Source organism: Camelus bactrianus, chromosome 3 (assembly GCF_048773025.1).
Source record: "Camelus bactrianus isolate YW-2024 breed Bactrian camel chromosome 3, ASM4877302v1, whole genome shotgun sequence".
In the NCBI taxonomy this organism is placed as follows: Eukaryota; Metazoa; Chordata; class Mammalia; order Artiodactyla; family Camelidae; genus Camelus; species Camelus bactrianus.
The window spans coordinates 2,222,056-2,242,925 of NC_133541.1; the positions used below are offsets into that span (position 1 = coordinate 2,222,056).

The following is a 20,870-nucleotide window of genomic DNA, read 5'->3' on the forward strand; positions in this document are numbered from 1 at the left end:
AGGTTCGAAGCTCGGGCGCGGCGGGCGCGGCGGGCGCGGCGGGCGCGGCGGGCGCGGCGGGCGGGCTGAGGCGGCGGTGGCGGCAGCGGTGGCAGCGGTGTGGGGTGAGAGGCGGCGGCGGCCACGCTCCGGCCGGGCCCCTGGGGCTCCCGGCGGCGGCGGCGGCGGCGCCATGGACGAGGCCGTGGGCGACCTGAAGCAGGCGCTGTCCTGCGTGGCCGACGCACCGACTGTCCATGTGGAGGTGCACCAGCGGAGCGGGAGGTGAGCGCGGCCCCGGCCCGGGCCTGGTCCCCACCCTGAGCCCGACCCCGACCTGGCCGGACCTGCCCCGGGCCTAGTCCGCTCCCCGAGCCCCGCCTGACCTGACAGGACCCGACCCACCCGGCCCAGGAAAGCCGGGCGCTTGGACGGTCTCTCCCGGGAGCTCTAAGTGCGGGGACCGTCCGTGGCCCCCCGCCCTGAGCCCCCTCGGCTGCCGGCGGTGGGGCGTGGGACTGGCCCCCGACGCAGTCCAAGGGCTGCAGGGTAGCGGCTGGCCTTGAGCGGGAGCAGGAGGGCCGGGGTTGACCGGAGGGCAGCGGCGGCCGGAGGCGCCAGGCTGAAAGCGGGCTCCGCTGGCGGGGAGTTGGCCAGATGCAGACGCCTGACGGCCGCGGTGCGGGTTCGTTCCCTCCTCGGTCACAGCGAGCGCGCTTCCTGCTGCTCAGAGCGCCCCCCCGTGTGCGGGGCGCTGTCCCCAGCAGGCCAGGCGGGTTGACCACCCCTCAGCGGCACCCAGCGAGCACCAGCTCCAGCTGTCGCCTGCTGCCTTCTGCTGGAGGCTGAGGACAGAGACTCGAGGTAGCTCCCGGTCAGCCGTGCGGCTGCCCGCGGGGGCCGACCGGGTTCCGGCCCCAGGCTGGCCCACTCGGCCCACACCCTTAACTGCTGCACTTTCTCACCTGTGCTCTGGAGTTTTAGACACTTACTACTAAAATGTGCTTTACTTTAAACCTGATTTATGTGTTTCGTTTGTTTTCCTAGCACTGCAAAAAAAGAAGATATAAAGCTGAGTGTCAGAAAGCTACTCAACAGACATAACATCGTGTTTGGTGATTACACGTGGACTGAGTTTGATGAGCCTTTTCTGACCAGAAATGTGCAGTCTGTGTCTATTGTTGACACAGAGCTGAAGGTTAAAGACTCGCAGGTAACTTACTGATTCTCAGTGCCAGGAAACAGCCAGCCCCTAGCTGGTCACAAAGTCGGCACCGTGGTCATGTGCTTGCTGTTTGGTAGTGTGTTGTCAGAAACTGGTTGGCTCATCTGTTGGTTTGGCCTCAGACAGGTCCTGGCTGTCAGTCAGGAGCCAGGTGCTGGAGAAGACGTGGCCCTGCTGTCAGGATGCTCTTGGTGCAGAAGGAGACAGACCAGAAACTGAGACTGGGAGTGCACCACGATGAAGCAGTGGGCCATGCTAATGAGGCCTCTGTGCCTTCTCTCTTCTCTCAGTCAACAGCTGTTTGTGGGGTGCTCAGCGTGTGTCAGGACCTTCAGAGTTCTGGGGGCTCTTCGTCTAGTCCAGCGTATAGACTGTGTCACCCACCGCCTTACCGAGACTGTGTCAGGTGGGGGGGAGTTAAGACGAGTCTTGTGTGAGAGGCTGAGTGTGACCCAGAATGGCTGCCTCAGGAGGACGCATCACTTACACCTGTACAATTCCTGCCTTACAACAAATCATTTTGGAAGAATTGTTTTGGCGCTAAAATTTGCTGATGAGGTGGGCCTCCCCATTCTTCTGTTAGGACTGATGTTTGTGGCATTGTCAGAGTTTTTCACCCTGAAATCCGATGCCACAGTACTCAATTTTGGCCAGCCTGAAGGGAGCAGGAGAGCCTTCCTACGCTCTTGCAGAAGGGCAGGTTCGCACAGCCTAACTGGAGGTCGTGGGTGTTGGCCACTAAACCTAACCAGGAATGTGAGAGAACTGTACACTGAGAACTATAAAACATCATATAACTGAATCATTTTGAAGCTAATACATTATTGTAAGTCAATTATAGTTCAATTAAAAAAAACTTAAAGATAAAAAATTAGATATTAATGGTCGAAAATAAAGATTATATAGTATTAAAAAAGTTGTTAGATTGGATGAAAAGACTTACTTTATTTCAAATTTAAGATTAGCTTATTTTAAAATGTTTATTCTTTCCTCCCCTTTTGGGACTCAGAGTCCTTTCTATGAATGTCTCTGAAGATGAGACATACTTGTAGAAGTATCACTATTAGAGTAAAATAATAACTCTGTAAACGACAAAAGAGTTAAAAATGACTGGTTAAAGATCTGATTAGAATGCAATGGAAAAGAAATTAGGTTGTTTTTATGACACACAACACTTTAAGATAATGACTAGAATTATGATCGATAACATTATACCAGGACAGGTTTCCAGGAATGTCACCCTAAGCATAGTTATGTGGGTTTATTTCTGGGCTCTCTATTCTGTTCCATTGACCTGTGTATCTGTTTTTGTGCCAATATTAGGCTGTTTTGATTACTGTAGCTACGTAGTATTTGAAGTCTGGGAGGGTTATGCCTCCAGCTTTGTTCTTTTTCCTCAGGATTGCTTTGGCAATTTTGGGTCTTTTGTTGGTTCCTTACAAACTTTAGGATTACTTATTCTAGTTCTGTGAAAAACGTCATGGGTACTTTGATAGGAATCATGTTAAATCTGTAGGTTGCTTTGGGTTTATGGCCATTTTAACAGTATTTTTCCAACCCAAGAGTAGGGATACTTTCCAGTTCTCTGAATCGTCTTCTGTTTCCTTTATCAGTGTTTTATTGTTCTCAGCATATAGGTTTTTCACCTCCTTGGTTAGGTTTATTCCTAGGTATTTTTTTGGATGCAGTTTTAAACAGGGTTTTTTTGTCTTTTACTTTCTCTTCTGATAGTTCACTGTTAGAGCAAAGAAGTTCTGTATATTAATCTTGTGTCCTGCTACCTTATTGAATTCATTTATTCTAATAATTTTTCTGTGGAATCTTTAGGATTTTCTACATAGAGTATCAAGTCACTTTCATATAATGGCAATTTTACCTCTTTCCTTCCAATCTGGATACCTTTTGTTTCTTTCTCATCTGGTTGCTGTGGCTAGGACTTCCAATGCTATGTTGAATAGAAGTGGGGAGGGTGGGCATCCTTGTCTTGCTCTAGAATTTAGTGGGCAGGCTTTCAGCTTTTCACCATTGAGTATTATATTGGCTATGGGTTTGTCATAAATGGCTTTTACCATGTTGAGATATGTTCCTTCTATACCCGCTTTGGTGAGAGTTTTTATCATAAATGGATGTTCAATTTTATCAAATGCTTTTTCTGCATCTTTTGAGATGGTCATGTGGCTTTCATCTTGTCCTTGTTGACGTGGTGTATCACTTTGATTTGCACATGTTGAACCATTTTTGTGACCTGGAATGAATCCAACTTGATCATGGTGTGTGATCCTCTTTATGTGTTGTTGGATTCAGTTTGGTAATATTTTGTTGAGGATTTTTGCATCTATATTCATCAGAAATATTGGCCTGTTAAGTTTTTTTGTAGTGTCTTTGTCTACTTTTGGTATCAGGATGGTGATGGCTTCACAGAATGACTTCAGGAGTCTTCCCTCCTCTTCAGTCTTTTGGAAGAGTTTGAGAAGGATGGGTATAAGTTACTTTTTGTATGTTTGGTAGAATTCCCCAGGGAAGCCATCTGGTCTGGACTTTCCTTTTCAGAGAGGTTGTTTGTTTGTTTATTTTTTAAATAGATCCTTTTCCACTTCTAGTAATTGGTCTGTTCAAATGATCTGTTTCTTTTTGATTCAGTTTTGGCAGGCTGTATGTTTCTAGAAACATGTCCCTTTCCTCTAGGTTGTCCATTTTTTTTGGCATGAAACTATTCATAGTATTTTCTTAGGGTCTTTTGTATTTCTGTGGTATCAGTTGTTATTTCTCCTTTTTCATTTATTTCTTTATTTGGGTCCTCTCTCTTCTTGATAATCCTGGCTGGAGGTTTGTTGATTTTGTTTATCCTTGTGAAAAACCAGCCCTTTGTTTTATAGATTTTTCTATTTTTTTTAATCTATTGTATTTATTTCCCCTCTGTTCTTTGTTATTTTCATCCTTCTGCTGACTTTAGGTTTTGTCTGTTCTTTGTCTAGTTCTTTTAGGTGGTAGATTAGGTGGTTTGAGGTTTTTCTTGTTTTTTGAGGGAGACATCACTATGAACTTCCCTCTTAAGACTGCTTTTGTTGCATCCCACAGATTTTGTATGATTGTGTTTTCATTGTTGTTTGTCTTGATATTTTTTACTTCCTCTTTGATTTTATTGTTGACTTATTGATTTTTTAGTAGCATGTTGTCTAGTCTCCATGTGATCATTTTTTCCTCATTTTTCTTTCTGCGGTTGATTTCTAGTTTCGTGCCATTGTGGTCAGAAAAGATACTCGAAATAATTTCTATCCTCTTAAATTTGCTGAGGCTTATTTTGTGTCCTAGTATGTGGCCTATCCTAAAGTTTGTTCCCATGTGCACTTGAAAGGAATGTGTATTCTGTTTCTTTTGGTTGTAGTGTCCTAGAGATCTCAATTAAGCCCAACTGTTCTCTTGTGTCTTTTAGGATTTCTGTTGCCGTATTGATGTTCTGTCTAGAAAATGTGTCCATTGATGTCAGTGGGGTGTTAAAATCTACTATTATTGAATGCCCATCAATTTCTCCCTTTACGTCTGTTAGTATTTTATGTATTAGGTAATCCTTTACTGGGTGCATATGTTACCAAGTGTAATGTCTTCTTGTATTGATCCTTTTATTGTTATGTTGTGTTCTTCTTTGTTGTTCCTTATGGACTTTGTTTTAAAGTCTGTTTTGTCTAATATGAGTATTGCTACCCATGCTTTCTTGTCATTTCCATTTCCATGAAGTATCTTTTTTTCCATCCCCTCACTGTGTATCCCTTAAGTGGGTCTCTTGTAGGTTCTTGTTTTATTACCGAATATATTTTAGGTTCTTGTTTTATTATCCAGTCTGCCACTCCATGTCTTTTGATTGGAGCATTTAGTCCATTGACATTTAAAGTAACTATTAATAAGTATGTATTTATTGTCATTTTAAACCTTGTTTTCCAGTAGATTTTATATTAATTCTTTGTTCCTTTCTTCTTTTTGTTTTTCCTTTTGTGATTTGATGGTTTTCTTTTGTATTATGCTTGAGTTCCTTTCTTTTTGGTTTTTTTGAATTTATTGGATAGCTCCTAATTTTTATAGCTAGAATTTAAAAGTGAGTTATCTTCAATTTATGTAGATTTATTTGGTTTTTTCTTCTCATTCTCATCACAGCCCATTGATTTGAGCGCATGCACTATTGCACTTCACATCTTCCAGCTAAATGAAGATGGCCCCAGCAGTGAAAATTTGGAGGAAGAGACAGAAAATATAATTGCAGCAAATCATTGGGTTCTGCCTGCAGGTACCTGTGACATTAACAGTAGGTGGAGCATGCCAAATATGGGGGGGGGGTCAGAAGATGGCACACACCTTGGACTTGCCAAGAAGATTTTGTCTGTCTGTTTTATAGGATTTTAGGGCATTTTATCTGTTATGAACTGGAAAGTATATCGCAAAAGAAGAGAGATTTCCAATATAAGACCATTTGGGTGGGTCACTCATTGAGAATTACAGTGGTGCCCTTCTTTCCTGCCCAGTTGGTCAGTCCTGCGGGCCCACTCCTTCCTCCTTCTCGATGCTTCTCCATGAACTTTGCCAATGGGTTCTAGCAGACAGAATCCTGGGATTAATTCAGTCATCAAGTTTTATGCTTGGCATCCTAACATGTAGACTAGACCTGCCACTCTGTCTTGCCCAAGTGTTAGCTTGTGGGGAGGCTGGTGGGTCTAGGGTGTGTGCTTGTGTCCAGGTGCAGGTCCACAAGGACAGCTGTGCATAATAATACGATGGAAAGGTCACTCCTCTACTGAGTCACATGTGACTATCATTTATTTTGCATCTTTAATTTTAAGAACAATTTAAAAAATTTGAAATCCCTGTGACCAGCATCTTAGACTACCACACGTGGAGCAGTGGGGAGCATCAGCGGCTCAGGGCAGCCCTGACCAGTAGGGGCAAGGCTTGCTTTCCTAAAGTTAGGTTTTTGTTTTTTTCTCTCAGCTGAATTCCATGGGCTTTGGGACAGCCTGGTGTATGATGTGGAAGTCAAATCTCATGTGAGTTGCGCTTTTTTCCCAAAAGGCCCCATTATTTGAAGTAGAATCATTATTGTGCTGCTCTCTGGCACACTTGACTCAGATGGACTTCTGGGAATGCTGCTTACTAGCAGCCCGTGTCCTGATGTCTGTCCTCTGGGATTGCTTCCGAGTGGAGCTGGTCTCTGGGGAGTTCCCGAGGGAGAAGGGGGAGGGTTCAGAGTGTGAAGACCCCTTGCGCTGGGTCACACTCTTAGGAACCCACAGTGCCAAGGGGTGGACAGAGCAGGTGGGCAGGTCTGAGCAAGTTCCACCATGTCTGAACCCCCTCCAAGGGGAAGGGTCCTTCTGCACACTAGGGGGACACTAGAAGTCTGTCCCCACCGCCCTGCTCCACCCCAGGCCACTTGGGGCCGCCACAGCTGACTGCAGAGCCCGGCTGCTGTTCTTTAGTGAACGAGCCATGTGCTCGTCCACTGCCGTGTCGTCCCAGAGGAAGGAGCTTGCTTTTACTTGGTGTGTCCCTCAGTTGTTTTGTTGGTTAGGATTTTAAATAAAAGTGACCTTACAATAGTACCGGGGTCCGGCCGGTGTCTGGTGCTGGCAGTCTTGGAGGACCTCCGTCCCCTCTGCTCACTTAGGGCACGTGTAGTGGGAGCCTTGGCTTTCCTCATACCTTTATCTGAATTTTTCCTTTCTTCACTCAGCTCCTCGATTATGTGATGACAACATTACTGTTTTCAGACAAGAATGTCGACAGCAACCTCATCACCTGGAACCGGGTGGTGCTGCTTCACGGTAAAGCGTCCAGGTTTCACGTGGCGAGAGAAGCTGCACAAAATCAGACTTTTGCTTGGACCTTTGTCCTTCTGTGAGGAGCTGTAGCTCCTCTTACGGTGGACTCAGAATTGCCCTAGAACATTCTCCCCTGTGAAGCCGACTGGGCTCACGCTCTCTGGGCTTTGGTTCCTTGACCCTTCATTTGGCTGCCACCTGATTATGCCTTGTGACTTTTTATACTATTATTAAACTTTCAAGTAACTGCCTGTTTCCCCAGCTGGTCATAGACTCCTGAAGATAGCAGTCACCTCATATTTCTCTGTGACATCCTTAGAGCTTCACTAGATAGGTAGTAAGCCGCAAAGGCCACGCTTTATAGAACCCTGTCTGGTTCTTGGGGAACAGTACCTTTTTGTTTTTTCTTTAAGTCCCCAGAGAGAAAGGAATTGAGAGACAACCCAAAGATTGTAGGCTTGTATACAATTTTAAGAGAGTAGTTAGTGTCTTTTAAATAGCATATATGCTGGCAAGTTGTCTTAATACCAGGGTCAGAGTAGACAATCAACATGTTTTAATTAGGGTGATGAATTATTTTCCATTTAGAATTGGTTGCATATTTTCTCTTGAATTATGAAAAACACTTGCAGAAAGTCAGCATTCCCTCTTGGGTGCATTTTCCACACGGGTCACCCGGGTCCTGCAAGACCTGTTCTGAGTGACACACACGTGGGGCAAGAAGCTGTTTAGTGGGGCGCTGGCCCTCCTGCCCTCCCTGTTTAGTGTGGGCTTTGGCCCATGTGTAAGCAGCTGTAGTGAAAGATGGTGGCCCATGGGCTTCAGAAGTAGCAGACATCCTGGTGGTCATTGAGAAGAGCGCTTGACCATTGAAAGGTGGATTTTCATAATCATTGGGTTTCGTAGAGGACATGGGGCATAAGTGAAGATTCAGACCAGGAAGCCAGAGGGCCTGCGGACAGGAGCACACTGCTGGTGTTTCCTCATCTGCCTGTTTCGTATTCTATTGGTGATGCAACTGTTACTCTGTGGGAAGCCTGGGAGAGCACTGACTTAAAACCACATTTGCTCACATCTTCTTACAGGTCCTCCAGGAACTGGAAAAACGTCCCTGTGTAAAGCTTTAGCCCAGAAGTTGACCATTAGACTCTCAAGCAGGTAACTTCAGTAATTGGAGGGAGGAGATGGCCGAAATGGGATTGCTTGCTCTTCCACTGAGTATTTCAGTTTTCCACAGAAGCTGTTTTTACTTTTTAACCTTTTTGCATGAGTAGTGAGTCCCCCTCTTTCAAAAAAATTAGCGAATTCCTCTGTACTCAGCATAGTCTCGAGTTACTATGTCAGCCTTTCTAAACGTGTTTGAGACCTGCTTTATGACTGCATGGCCTCTCCTGGTGGCTGTCCCATGTTCGCTTAGAGTACCGTGTCTCCGCCCTTGTCGAGGGATGTTCCAGGGACGTCAGCTCAGGGTGCTCGGTGTCCACGCAGACCCCCGGTCTGCTGGTGTGCCGCTGTGGAAGGGCATCCGAGCCTTCAGTGCTGCGTCCGCTTCTCCTTAAGTCCCGTCAGCTGTGGGCTTCACGGTCTCATCACATTTAAAAACTGTTTGGCTAACCCCCTGCTTTCTGCCGCCTTGTCTGGGGGCCACTTACTCCCATGTTAGACGGCCTGACGGTGTCCCACAGGCCACTGATGTGCTCTCTTGTGTTTTCAGGGTTTTGAAAGGTTCTGGGTTTCATTTTGTATAGCTTTCTGCAGTACCTGGCCTGCTTTTAATTCTGTTCAGTGTAATTTTCATCTCTGACAGTGTACTTTTCTTCTCTGGAGGTTCCATTTGGTTCCTTTTACACTTAGATTTCTCATCTCATTATGTTCTTGTTAAAATGCTTGAGGAAGTGTGTGATAGCTGTTTTATGCTCCTGTCTGCTCCTTCCATCACCATCACGCCTGAGTCTTTTTTTTCTGGTTTTGGCTCAGGTGTTTCTGCTTCCTGACGTGTCAGGTAGATTTTGACTAAACATTGTGACTTGAAGCATCTGGATTCTCTTTATTTAACGGCTGCTGAGTTTTGTTCTGCTTTTGCACTTTGGTTACTGATGCTTCAGTGTGATCCTTTCGAGGTTTGTTCTTAAGCTTTGTCAGAGGGGTCTTGGTGTAGTCTAGTCTCACTTCACAGGTGGGGTCTCAGTTCCCTCCACCGTGGCCATCGGGGCCTCGAACGCTCCCGACCTGTGAATGCCAGGGTTTCCCGATTCACACACCTGAGTGTCCAGTAAAGATTCGGGGCCCCAGGATGGTTTCCGGAGATTTATTCCTGTGTGTCTCCCTACCTGGAACTCTGCTTTGTGGCCTCCAGACACCTCAGGCTCCTGAACTCTGACCTCTGACCCCTCGCTCAGCATGACGGCTGTGCTCTTCCTGGGTACCCTCCAGGGTCACGGTTGGAAGGTGCTCTAGGCAGAAAGTCAGGGCAGTTGTGCCCTCATTTCTCTTCTCTTGGGGTCCCGGTCCTCCAACGCCTGTTGTCCACCTACCTCAGGCACTGTTTCGTTTGTTCTGCCCACTCTGAGTTTGTTAAGGCAGAGGGTAAATCTGCTACCTGTTAATCCATATGAGTTTAGAAGAGAAAATCCTATGAGATACACTTTTAAATACCTTTTTTTTTTTTTTTTCCAAAAATGGCTTGTAAGTAGGGAAACTGCTTTATTTCAATCCTTCATGCACGGTAACTTGGCCTTTGTCTTGACATATTGAAATGCATCTGTGTTTAAAGATCTCTAGGGCCAGTTTCCTAAAACACCAGAGAGTGAAGATGTTATATTACGGGAAATAAGACTTTTTCCAGTACAAGAAAGTGGAAATGTGTATTTTGTGGCAAAAAGAAACCTTAGCAAGTCTTGTTGCCCACTTTAGTTAATGATCCAAATGTTTAATACTTAATTTTGTCTAACATTCAGCACAGTCTGCATTTGTTAGGTGGTCTAGCCCCCGCCCCCCCCCCCCCCCCCGCCTCCTCTTGTAAATAGAGTTAGTAAATGGTCTTTTTCAATTGCAAAACCAGTGATGCTTTCTGGAAGCAGTTACGTGTTTCCTGTGGGCTTTTGACGTGAAAGAGAAGAGGACTTGGGAGTCGGCTCTCCCCTGCCTCTGTCTCCTGCTTGATTTTAGGAAGAGCTCAGTGCGTCCAGGCCTCTCGCCGCCCCGTGGGTGCCTGGTGGTGAGTGCTGGCTGCAGTCAGTGTGTGTGCAGGCCAGCTCCTGGCCCTCTGAGCCCTCCAGAGCTCTAGGCTTGCAGGAAGTGATCTCGTGCTAGAAAACAAATCGTCGCATTCCTGAGGGTCTTGTGGAAGGAAGGGGAAATGTTCAGCTCTGACCAAAACACTTCTGGTGCTTTTGCTTCGTTTGCTGTATTGGTACCCATGATGCTTTTTAAACATAGAAATGTAAATTACAGGTGCATTAAAAATTAGAGGGATTTTATTCCTGCTTTAATTCAAATGAAAATGCTGTTCAGTTTGAGGAATTTAATTTGCTCCAACTAGAACTATCGATGTCGATGCATCTTGTTGGTTTTCCGTGATTATTCTAGTGTGCTGGTTGCTAGGGACCTCAGTCGCATGATCCCTTTAACCAAGTGTCATTCTCACCCTGCTGGACATTTGAGAGATGTCACGTTGAAGAGGCAGAGGCAGCTGCCGCCCAGGATGCTGTGGGGCTGACTTGTCACAGTTTCCCTGACTCTCTTCTGCTGTCTTAGGTACCGGTACGGCCAGTTAATTGAAATAAACAGCCACAGCCTCTTTTCTAAGTGGTTTTCAGAAGTAAGTATTAATATCAGTTCTAATTCTCTGCATCATCAACCGCGTAGTTGAAAGGTCATCCCGTAGATGAGGCAAACTTTGTCCTCCCAGAGCTTTAGGAGGGAAATAAGTAGAAACAGGAAAGTGAACAAGGGGCTGACTTTGTGGTCAGAGGAAAGTTCCAGAGCTACGCAGTAACTTGGAAATAGTCTGAGCCCCGAGAGGACCCTCTGCCAGTCCCATCCAGACCTTTGACTGGGATAGGCACTCAGTGCTATCTGAGGAGAAAGGGATCTGCACCCCTCAGCTGAGCATGCCCTCGGGGCCCTGAGCCTCATTTGCCATCCGTAAACCAAAGGGCTCGGACCAGGTGATGTCACACCCTTACCTCTGAAGGGCCCTGCCCCGCGCCCATGTCAGGAGGTCCCCAGGTGGATGGTGAGTGGGGACAGGGAGGGCCCGGGAGGGGTGCACCTGGCCAGTTTGCACGTTGGCATGTGTGACCATGCCGTCCTGGTCATGCGGAAAGCTGGGAAGGGAAGATGGAAAGACACCCAGGTGAGCTGAGGCGCAAGTCGTCCAAACCTTGCAGCCCAACGCCAGGGGAGGCCGTCTGGGTTCTCTACAGACCTGGCTTCTCTGGCTCCGGGAGTTTTCTGAGGGGCCTTCAGGAGACTGTGGGCTTGTGGGGCCACCTGGGGTCAGTGAAGCCAGGTGAGGGCAGAGAGCACACGTGTGCTCCGGGCAGCTTGGTGAGTGCACGTTGACAACAAAAGAGTGTTTTGCTTCCAGAGTGGCAAGCTGGTGACTAGGATGTTCCAGAAGATTCAGGACTTGATTGATGATAAAGATGCTCTGGTGTTTGTGCTGATTGACGAGGTAGGTGTGTTTGGACTCTAAACCTGTGGCTGGAGGGAGCTCAAGACGGGGTGACACCACCAGCCCTATGGGCTGCAGCCTCTTCAGGCTCCGTGTCCTGCAGTCCTTGCCCTCGGCCCCCTCACACCAGGCTCCCAGCACAGGTGGGCACGTGCACACCCACACATGTGTTCGTCCTCAGGCTCAGCTGACTGTGCCCCATTGCCCCTCCCCACAGGTGGAGAGCCTCACGGCCGCCCGAAATGCCTGCAGGGCGGGCACCGAGCCTTCAGATGCCATCCGCGTGGTCAACGCTGTCTTGACCCAGATCGATCAGATTAAAAGGTAGCACCCTGATCCGACGGCTTGTGGGAGACGCCCAGGCTCCTCTTGCCCGCACACCCAGCTTTCCTAGCCAAGAACACATCTGGAGTTGGGTGTTGGCTCTGTTGGTTCCATGTTTGAGGCAGCATGTGCTAAATGCACTTTTTAGAAATCAAGTGCATTTTACTTTATTAAAGTATTTAAAGTGTAAAATGAAACTTGGGTGTGGGGAAAACGCACACCTGCCGAGAAGTATAGAACGAAGTGTCCAGCGTTAGTACCAACACAACCCGTCCCTCTGCTCGTCCTTGGTGGGGCCAGATTTCGTGTCTCTGCAGCCCAGTCCTGCAGGTCCAGGGCCTGTGGTCAGGTGCCCATAGCTGATCTGCTCTAGAGGTGGCTCCCACCAACCTGACTCCTGGGGAGGTGATGGACAAGCGAGAACCCCCATCTGTTCTGTGCCGCGCTCCAGCACACCCTCTGCCAGCTCTGAGTGAGCCGGCCGGACAGTAGTGGCTCTCTCGTGGAGTCTGGGCGCTAGAGACTGGAGAGCAGCAGGCGGACGGCATAAGTAGTTGCTATTCACAGCGTGTTGGGGTGATGGGAGCTGCATGATGGGCTGTCGTGTGGCCATGCCCGGGCGGGGTGTGGGTGCAGGGGGTTCAGGAGACGAGGCAGTCAGGGATGCTGACAGAGGTGAGGGCTTCACTGTGGGTGAAGGAGGTGGGGAGCTGTCGAGCAGGGGTCTGGGGTCTGGGAGAGCTTTCCAGGCGGCAGGGCAGCAACCAGAGCAAGGCCCGGAGGGTCTGCTGTGCTGCAGCCAGGAAGACCTGGCAGGACCAGGGGTCAGGCAGGAACTCAGGGTGTGGGAGTGTGGCCGGCTGAGGGGCGCTGGCTGAACGCCTGGGACCCGGGCGGCCCTCTGTCCTGACACCCTCTGTCAGGTCAGGTGTGGTGGCATCCGGGGCAGGGGTGACTGGCCCTCACTCTGCCTGCAGGCACTCCAACGTGGTGATCCTGACCACCTCCAACATCACGGAGAGGATCGACGTGGCCTTCGTGGACAGGGCAGACATCAGGCAGTACATTGGGCCGCCCTCTGCAGCAGCCATCTTCAAAATCTACCTCTCCTGCGTGGAAGAGCTGATGAAGGTGCCTTGATTTCTTTTTTCCTCTCTCCTAATCGATTAGATTCCCCAAATTTTCTTAATTCACCAACGTAGTTTAAAATACCTGGCTCTAATACGGAATGAAGTGCTCCAGTGTGGCATCAGCTGTCTTGTTAGGCTGGACATTGCTGCTGTTGTACCTCACAGGTTGAGCTGATAGCTGAAATCGTGGCCGCTGACTCAGTTTTGCTCTTTTGAGACAAAATGATCCTCATGATTGTTTGAGCTGCCAGTCTGTGGATGACGAGTGGGGGGTGCGGGCACTCCTGGTCCTCACGGCCTTTGCAAGTAGCCTGCTCTCTGGCCTCCATTTCCTCCCCTGAAAGGAGGAGAAGGATGGTGGTCCTGGTCCACGGGGTTGTCCTGACTGGTGGTGACAGCTCACAGGGCGGTCACGGGACTGGGAGGTCACAGCTCACAGGGCGGTCACGGGACTGGGAGGTCACAGCTCACAGGGAGGTCACTGGACTGGGGGTCACAGCTCACAGGGCGGTCACTGGACTGGGGGGGTCACAGCTCACAGGGCAGTTGTCGGCTTCAGTGTTGGTGTCTCTGTGGCCCCATGTTCTGGCAGCGTCAAGGGCACAGTGGCAGTGACTCAGTCACTTCACAGTCTGTGGGCTCCCACATCCTTGCAAGGATGACAGCCTCTGTTGGGGGAAGGAGCTAGTCTCAGCCCAGGGTGCACTGCCCTGGCGTGCACGCCGCGTCCTTTCCTGTGCCATGGAGAGAAGGGTGGGGCTGGCGGAGCTCTGACGTGATCGGCGGAGATGTTGTAGCGCCGCGCCCGCTGGGGGCGCCAGGCCTCCCCTCCGCGCCGCGCACTGTGCTGCGCCTAGAGGGTGTGCTGAGCGGGAGCCATGCGTGCAGGCTTCACCTGGCAGCTGAGCGCGTGGGGTGGGGTCGTTTCTCAGTCTGACGGTTTATAGGGAATTAGACAGCAGGATGTCTTGGTGGAGGCTGGCCGGTCCTGAAGACTGTCGGCCTGTGACTGTGGCCCATGTTCTGCCGGGGCCTGCCGGATGGCTTGTGTCACGAGAGGGGCCGTGAGGGCTGTCCGGGGAGGCTGCAGAGGCCTGAGGAGTGTCACTGAGTCAAATGGGAGGTCAGAAGTCCCCTGGCACAAACCCTGTTGCTTAGTTTTCCTTGCAACCGTCACCAAACCTAAACAGGTGCAGAGAAGGCTGCTCCTTCCTCCTCCTCTCCTGGCTCCTGAGCCCACAGCTGTGCTGGATGCATCAGTAGTGGGCAGCATGGGCACCCGGGAGGGCGTCCAGCGTGCAGACACGTGGTCTGTGAGGTGAACTCGAAGACCCGGGTCCGTGTCAGCTGGAGGCTTTCGGTCCCCCAAGTAAGAATCTGAACTGGACAGCAGTGAACAGAGACCCTCCTTGAGAGGCTGGCCAGGTCCCGGCTCCAGGGCCCTCTGCCCGTCCTGAGTTGTGACACGTCACTGGAGCTGGTTACCAGCCCGTGCTCAGCTGCTGAGCTCCTCCTTGCCTGGCTTGTGGTTTGGGCCGCGCGGAAGAGGCTGAGATGCTGTGTTTCTGAGATGCGTTTTGCTCTCCGCATTCTTATCTCTGTTGGAAGCAGCCGCTGGGGTGGAGGTGAGAGCCTGCAGGTCCAGCAGCTCTGTTTGCTTTTCTGAGGCGTGACGAGACGTGTACTTGCCTGCTGAGTGCTGTCCCTGTGGCTGACACGCCCCTGTCCCCACAGTGTCAGATCATATACCCCCGCCAGCAGCTGCTGACCCTCCGTGAGCTGGAGATGATCGGGTTCATCGAGAACAACGTGTCCAAGCTGAGCCTCCTCCTGAGCGAGATCTCGAGGTGTGTGCGGGGCGCCCTCAGTCACTGGGAGGAGCCGTTTGCCTTGGCATCGGGGAGCTGTGACTGCCCATGGCAGCAGGGGTGGTTAGGGGTCACATGACAGGGCTTGGATCCCAGGGCGTCACACACGCATCGAAAGCGCCTGACCTCCAACCCTGCACTCCTGGACCGGAGGGCAGAGGTCAGCACCCTCCCAGAGGTACTGGTGGACAATGAAAAAGTGCCAGCTTGTGTCTGAGAAGATGGGCGTTCAGAGTAAGGCCCTCATGCTGCATTAGGCAGTGTTTGTTAAATTTTTACAAATTGGCAAGAAAGGAAAATGGAATCTTGTAGGGGCGGGTGTAGCTCAGCGGTAGAGGTGCACGCTCAGCGCGCGCGAGGTCCTGGCTTCCATCTCCAGTACCTCCATTAAGTAAATAAATGAACAAGCAAACAACAAACAAATAAAAACAAAGTAAATAAGACTAATTACCCCTGCCCCAAAAAAAGCGTGAAGAAAAAAACCAAGTTAAAAAAAAAGCTCATTAGAAACGGAAGCTGTTGCTTTGATAAGCAGAGTAAACAGTTAAACAGTTAGGGCAGGAGCTTGGTGCTTTGGGGAAGAGGAAAGTGTTTGGTCCTGCTGCTTGGACACAGAGAGACATGTGAGCACCAGGAACCCCAGGTGCATGAGCTCGAGGCCCAGGCTGGTGGCACTTTCAGGCTCTCAGGTGTCCTTGTGATCCACAGGTGGGGAAGGGAAGGCCTGAAATGGAGCAGAGCCTCGAAAGACAGTTAGAATTTGGATAAACTGGAGAGAATTCAGGAAGACCGCGGGCGTTGTGTGTACGGGTGACCTCAGGTGGTGATGCTGGCGGGAGGGGGGGCCTCAGAGGTACTGTCTGTTGAAGAGATTTAAAGTTATTGTGGTGGGACAGAGGACAGCGGTTCAGAGACTTGTGCAAAAATTCTTCGAGACGTTGAACCAGCCTGGTTTCTTGGGGAACCCAAGTGCCAGCTGGGTACCCACCTCATCCTGTGCTGTGCACGGTGTCAGGGCAGCGAGGAGCCTGTCCCTCCTGGAGCAGTGGCTGAGGCCTGCGGGAGACCAGCCCCCCTGTGAGGGGCTGTCAGGGAGGGACATCAGGGACTAGTCACGACACGTGTGGCTGTCCGTGTGGTGTTGACGTCCCCAAGCTGGTTACGTTCACAGGAAGAGCGAAGGCCTCAGCGGTCGGGTCCTGAGAAAACTCCCTTTCCTGGCGCACGCGCTGTACATTCAGGTGAGCCCCCGGCCGCCCTCTGCTCTGGGCCCTGCTTCACCACCGCCTCTTCTGTCCGGCGGGATGTGGCCTCACTGAGGCCCCCTTGCCACCGTTGGGGCTTTGCCTCATTTCATTGTTTCTAACGTGATGGGCTCCTCAGGCCGCGGGAGGCGGGGCCGGGTGCCTGCCCACGTCCTTCGGCACATCGGGGGCTCACGTCCAGGCCTCCCTGCCTCCTCAGGTGCTCGCGCTGGGTGGGCCCCGCCGAGCGCCAGGACCTCCGCGATGCCACCTGTCTTTCCAGGCCCCCACCGTCACCGTCGAGGGCTTCCTCCAGGCCCTGTCTCTGGCAGTGGACAAGCAGTTTGAGGAGAGAAAGAAGCTCTCCTCCTGCATGTGAACCGAGTCCCCGCCCACGTTCTCGGTGAGCTCACAGCTAGGAAGCAGCATGGCTTCCCTCCGGCCCGGCCGCCCTGGGGGCCTCCGAGCCCACGGCTGGGGCCCGCAGGCTGGGACCCGCAGGCCGGGGCGCTCGCGGAGCGTGCTGTATTCTCATAGTTCTAAGTGCACGTCAGCAGACGAGCAGCCTGTCGTTCTGCTGCTTCGAGAGAGGATCACCGAGCTCTCTGTGGAGGACTGTCCCGGATCCCGCCTCCGTGATTGGACCCAGAGTGCTGACAGGTTTTGCTTAGGAAAGATGGCTGATGTCAGGTTTACGCGAGCAGAGGGGAGACTGTGTCGTCCCAGATAAGAGCGTGATCACGGCGTCGAAGCCGTGCACGTCCCGCCAGACGGGGCGGCGGCCCTTCCTCCCGTGAGCGTGTGTGTTCAGTGCAGACGTTTCGGGGGCTGTCTGATGAATAAGAAAAGCCCGTTCCTGTGTTACAGAAATCGAGGAACAAATTCTAGGTCAAGTGTTCTCCGCAGGAAGCAGACGCGGTGCTGTTTGTGGGAGAGCTGCGGCTGGCCTGGGGCGGCCTCCCTGGCGGCCAGCGCGGGAGCATCACGGGGACACCCCGACTTGTTTGTTCAGTGACGGCGGTCTCGGCTCAAATGAAGATGCACCTCGACGGGTGTAGAATAAACTGGTCGATAACTGGTGTGCTCTGCAGAATGTTGTTTTGCTTTTATCTCATGGCAGAATAAATTCCGTATTAGTGTTGTGTACACATTTTTAAAAGAACGTGTTACTGTTTGTTATAGAACTTTTTAAGTATTAAAATTTTTTCCCCAGAGTTTTCAGTTTGATTCTCTTATCTCTCCCAAGTGCTTTGAGCTTTATTTAAAAATTGCTCACACAGTTACTGACTTTAGCATTTTAAGCCTTGAGGTGTAGTGCATCCGGAAGTGACTGTGCAGCCCTGGGGGGCCAGGGTTGGGTACAGGCAGGGAGGACCCGAGGTCCCAAGCCTGGGCCGACAGCCGGCCTTGGCTCCAGTCGGATCCAGGACTGGAGCGACTCCTGCCTTGGAGTCCAGAGCCTGGCTCTGTGGCTTCCTCAGGACCTGGACTGAATTAAGCTGAAAGTGGGGTCTGTGGGCACCGGGGTCAAGGAGAGGGGCGGTGCTCCAGGGTTGGGGCTGGACGGGGCGAGGATCCTGAGCAACTTGGTTTCGCAGGGTTGCTGCTACAGTGCCCAGTGTCCAGGCATCCGGCTGGAAGGAGGAGCCTGGGGAGAGAGGGAGCAGGGGGCCCGGAGCCCAGCCAGTACAGATGAGCAAGGGGCAGGTGTGGCAGGGTCTGCGGGCAGGGACAGATCTGATCCAGGGTCCACCAGACCATCTCCCAGAGCCTGGCCGTTGCCGTGGGCACCAGAGGGCAGCACTGCTCTGCGGGACGGATGGGAGGGTCTGGGGCTCAGCCAAGACCCCGGGGCAGGAAGAGTCATCAGCAAAGGCGGCCAGCCTTGCCCCGTGTCCCTGTTCAGGCCCTGTGGTCCCCTCTGCGCCCCACGGGCCACGTGTGTCTGCCCACAGGACATCGTGCACATGTGTGTTTGTGGGGAGGGGGACACGGATATTCTCAGCCCATCGTGCCTCCAGGCCTCAGCTCTCTGCACCCACCGCCTTCCAGGGGAGGGCCCTGCTGGAGAGGGGCGGCCTGGGCACCATAAGGGGTCATACCTGGGACCCCAAGCAGAGGATGCAGGCCCGGTCTTCTCGCCCAGGCACAGGCCATCCTGGCACTTTCTGGGCTGTGGCCCAGCTCCCAAGACGTAGGTTGTTGGGCCCCACAGGATGCTCCCACTGACCCAGGCCCAGGATGGAGAAGGGCTGCTCTGCCCACAAGGGGCAGGTTCCTGTTGTGGGCAGCCCACTCCTCGTTGGAGAGGTGGCCAGAGCATGTCCCCAGGAAGCCCGAGGGGCCGTGAGACTCACGATGGTCTTCTGGTCCATCAGCTCTTCTGAGTCCCCCAAATCAGCTGGTGTGAGCTGGGGGTCCTGAAGCCCCCGTGGACCACCGCAGCCACAAGGCCCTGCCTGGTACAGAGGGCAGGACCGGGGCTGGTGGGGCCACGGCTCAGCCACCCCTGAGGGAGTCCACGGTCATCCCAGGGTCATCGGGTGCCACAGGGCCAGGCTGGGTGTGGGTTTTGAAAAATCATCTTGGGGGCAGTTCTGGGGTTTTCCCCTGGCCCTCCCCACTAGGAGGGCTCCCACCTTGCGCAGGTGCCTGGCAACCGCCAGGTGTGTTCACCCCCTTGACGCCTGGGCTGGGGACACCGCCTCCCCCTGGCCACCCACGTCCATCCGCACCAGCTCCATGCAGCCGTGCTGGGGTCTCTGGGCCTCTTCACCCCCGGGTCTTTGTGGGGATGGGGTCCTGTGTCCCGAGAACATGCCTTAAGTTTCTGAATGCTCACAGCCCCTTGGTGACGCCCCAGAGTCTGGCAGGGGCTGCTCCCTCCTGCAGTTCAGCTGGGGTGTGACCTCTTCCCTCCTCCGGGGGGACCGTCAGGTCCCCAGCTGGGCTGTGCTGCTTAATCCCTGTTTGGGGGAGGGGGGGTACTTCCGCAGGCTCAGAGGTTCAGACAGGTCAGGGGGGTTATGTCGGGGCCCTGCTCAGACGTCCTGTTCCTGGGTCACGGTCCAGGGTGCCCCAGGGCCCTGACCTGCCTCTTGGCCGACACTGTGCTGTCTCGAGCTGAGCTGCTCCACCCAGGAATTCTCTGTGTGTGTCTTCTCTCTGCCGCCCGAGAGGCGCTCCTCTGAGTGTCCAGAGGCTCTCTGGCCCTCACGCTCCTTGGAGGTCAGTTGTTAACCGCTCACAGCTTGTCCTTCTCTGCATGCGGGGCATCCGGGCGACTTAGTATCAGCTTCCGCTCCGCGTCCGTTGCCTCTCCGTTGACTTTCCCGAGCCTTTCACCCATCTCTGGCCAGCACACCCCCACTGCACGGGCCGGCCTCCTCCTGGCCTCGCTGCCTGCCCCTCCCCCCGCCAGGGACGGTGTCCGCCCCCCGCCGTGCAGAGAGTGCTCCAAGCGGGGTAAGCGGGCCTGGGCAGCGGGAGCCATCAGACCACCGCGCGGGCCCCACGGGTTGGACTGTCCGCCCGAGGATGGCGTGTTAGCGGAGCCCGTGCTGGGGGAGGGAGGCCCTGGAAGCACTCAGCGCTGTCATGAGCACACGCGTTGTAAACACTGCAGGGAACACGGGGCTCCCGGGTAAAAGATGAAGGTCTTCGTCGTGCACAGCACGGCCTTTGTTCCTTGTGTCCCCACATCCCGTGGGGCCACGGGCAGGGTCCAGGTGGATGCTGGTGGCCGTCAGGGCTGCAGACTGGGCTGGGGAGACCTAGTCTCCTGCCAGTGGGAGGCAAACCTACCCTCTGCTCCATGGGAGGACCGTGGACGTCCCTGACCCGACAGTCAAGATGCACAGAGGAGTGTGGTCCCGCCTGGGGCCACTGGGAGGAAGGTTCCTCTTTGGGCCGGGGTTGGACCTGAGGGGCTAACGGTGGGAGGTGACCACGGCCCTGGCAGTCTGGCGGGGTCTGGTGAGCACAGAAAGCCTGCCCCAGGTTCGACCAGGAGGTGTGAGCCCAGAGAGGCCGGCTGTCTGGGGGAGGTTGGCACTAACTCCTGGAGGGCCCTGGTGGGACACGCAGCACCCTGAGGGACAAGGTGGCGTTAGAGCAGGTGGAGACGCGTGGCAGGACCCCTGCAGTGTGTGTCGGGTCTGGGGAGTGGGAAGGGCAGGGAGGGGCACTGAAGATGGTTGGGAAACTTCCGCCGGAGGACACGAGGACACGGCTGGTGGCACATCTGCATTGGTGGCAGCAAAGAGCCTGGCGGAGGTTGGATGGAGACGTGTGGCTGGGTTTGCGGTGAGCGCGGCCCCGGCCCCAGAGAGACGCAGTCTCCGACTGCAGGAGAGGGCGGCGCAGCCAGGAGTGCAGGCGGGGCCGCGGGGCATGAGGCTGGCTACCTTCTCTTGGGGTCGCTGAGTCATTTATGCCTGAGACCTTCAGTCCCTGTGACCCAAGCCATCACTGGTGACTGGAACCGTCTCTCGCTGTCACCTGAGCTGCTGCGCTATGACAGGAGCCTTCTTTCCACGTCACCTGAGCTGTTGTTTGTGACTCGAAGCCTTTCTTTCTCTGTCATGTGAGTGACTGTGACTGGAAGCTGCGTCTC

General features: G+C 52.8%; 1 protein-coding gene across 4 annotated transcripts; it reads left to right on the forward strand.

Moving 5' to 3' along the window:
• The first annotated feature begins 36 nt into the window (after positions 1 to 36).
• Positions 37 to 17,469, forward strand: TRIP13 (thyroid hormone receptor interactor 13). 4 transcript variants are annotated; one of them, XM_074355612.1, is made up of 14 exons: positions 37 to 264; positions 1,027 to 1,192; positions 5,354 to 5,483; positions 6,182 to 6,237; positions 6,924 to 7,014; positions 8,097 to 8,169; positions 10,768 to 10,831; positions 11,603 to 11,689; positions 11,907 to 12,013; positions 12,991 to 13,144; positions 14,878 to 14,990; positions 16,183 to 16,252; positions 16,476 to 16,658; positions 17,123 to 17,469. In XM_074355612.1, the coding sequence occupies exons 1-13, from the start codon at positions 173 to 175 to the stop codon at positions 16,632 to 16,634; spliced, it is 1,362 nt and encodes a 453-aa protein (XP_074211713.1). In that variant the 5' UTR covers positions 37 to 172; the 3' UTR covers positions 16,635 to 16,658; positions 17,123 to 17,469. The 4 variants fall into 4 exon arrangements, with proteins under 4 accessions (XP_074211713.1, XP_074211714.1, XP_074211721.1 ...); XM_074355613.1 differs by having other exon boundaries at positions 17,162 to 17,469; XM_074355620.1 differs by having other exon boundaries at positions 16,539 to 16,658.
• Positions 17,470 to 20,870: the final 3,401 nt, after the last annotated feature.

Excerpts from the sequence above, each read along its gene's own strand:
- TRIP13 (XM_074355612.1), top strand. The coding sequence starts at position 173 with ATGGACGAGGCCGTGGGCGACCTGAAGCAGGCGCTGTCCTGCGTGGCC. Across the intron at positions 5,484-6,181 it reads TCATTGGGTTCTGCCTGCAG|CTGAATTCCATGGGCTTTGG; the intron begins GTACCTGTGACA and ends TTTTTCTCTCAG. Across the intron at positions 11,690-11,906 it reads TGTTTGTGCTGATTGACGAG|GTGGAGAGCCTCACGGCCGC; the intron begins GTAGGTGTGTTT and ends CCCTCCCCACAG.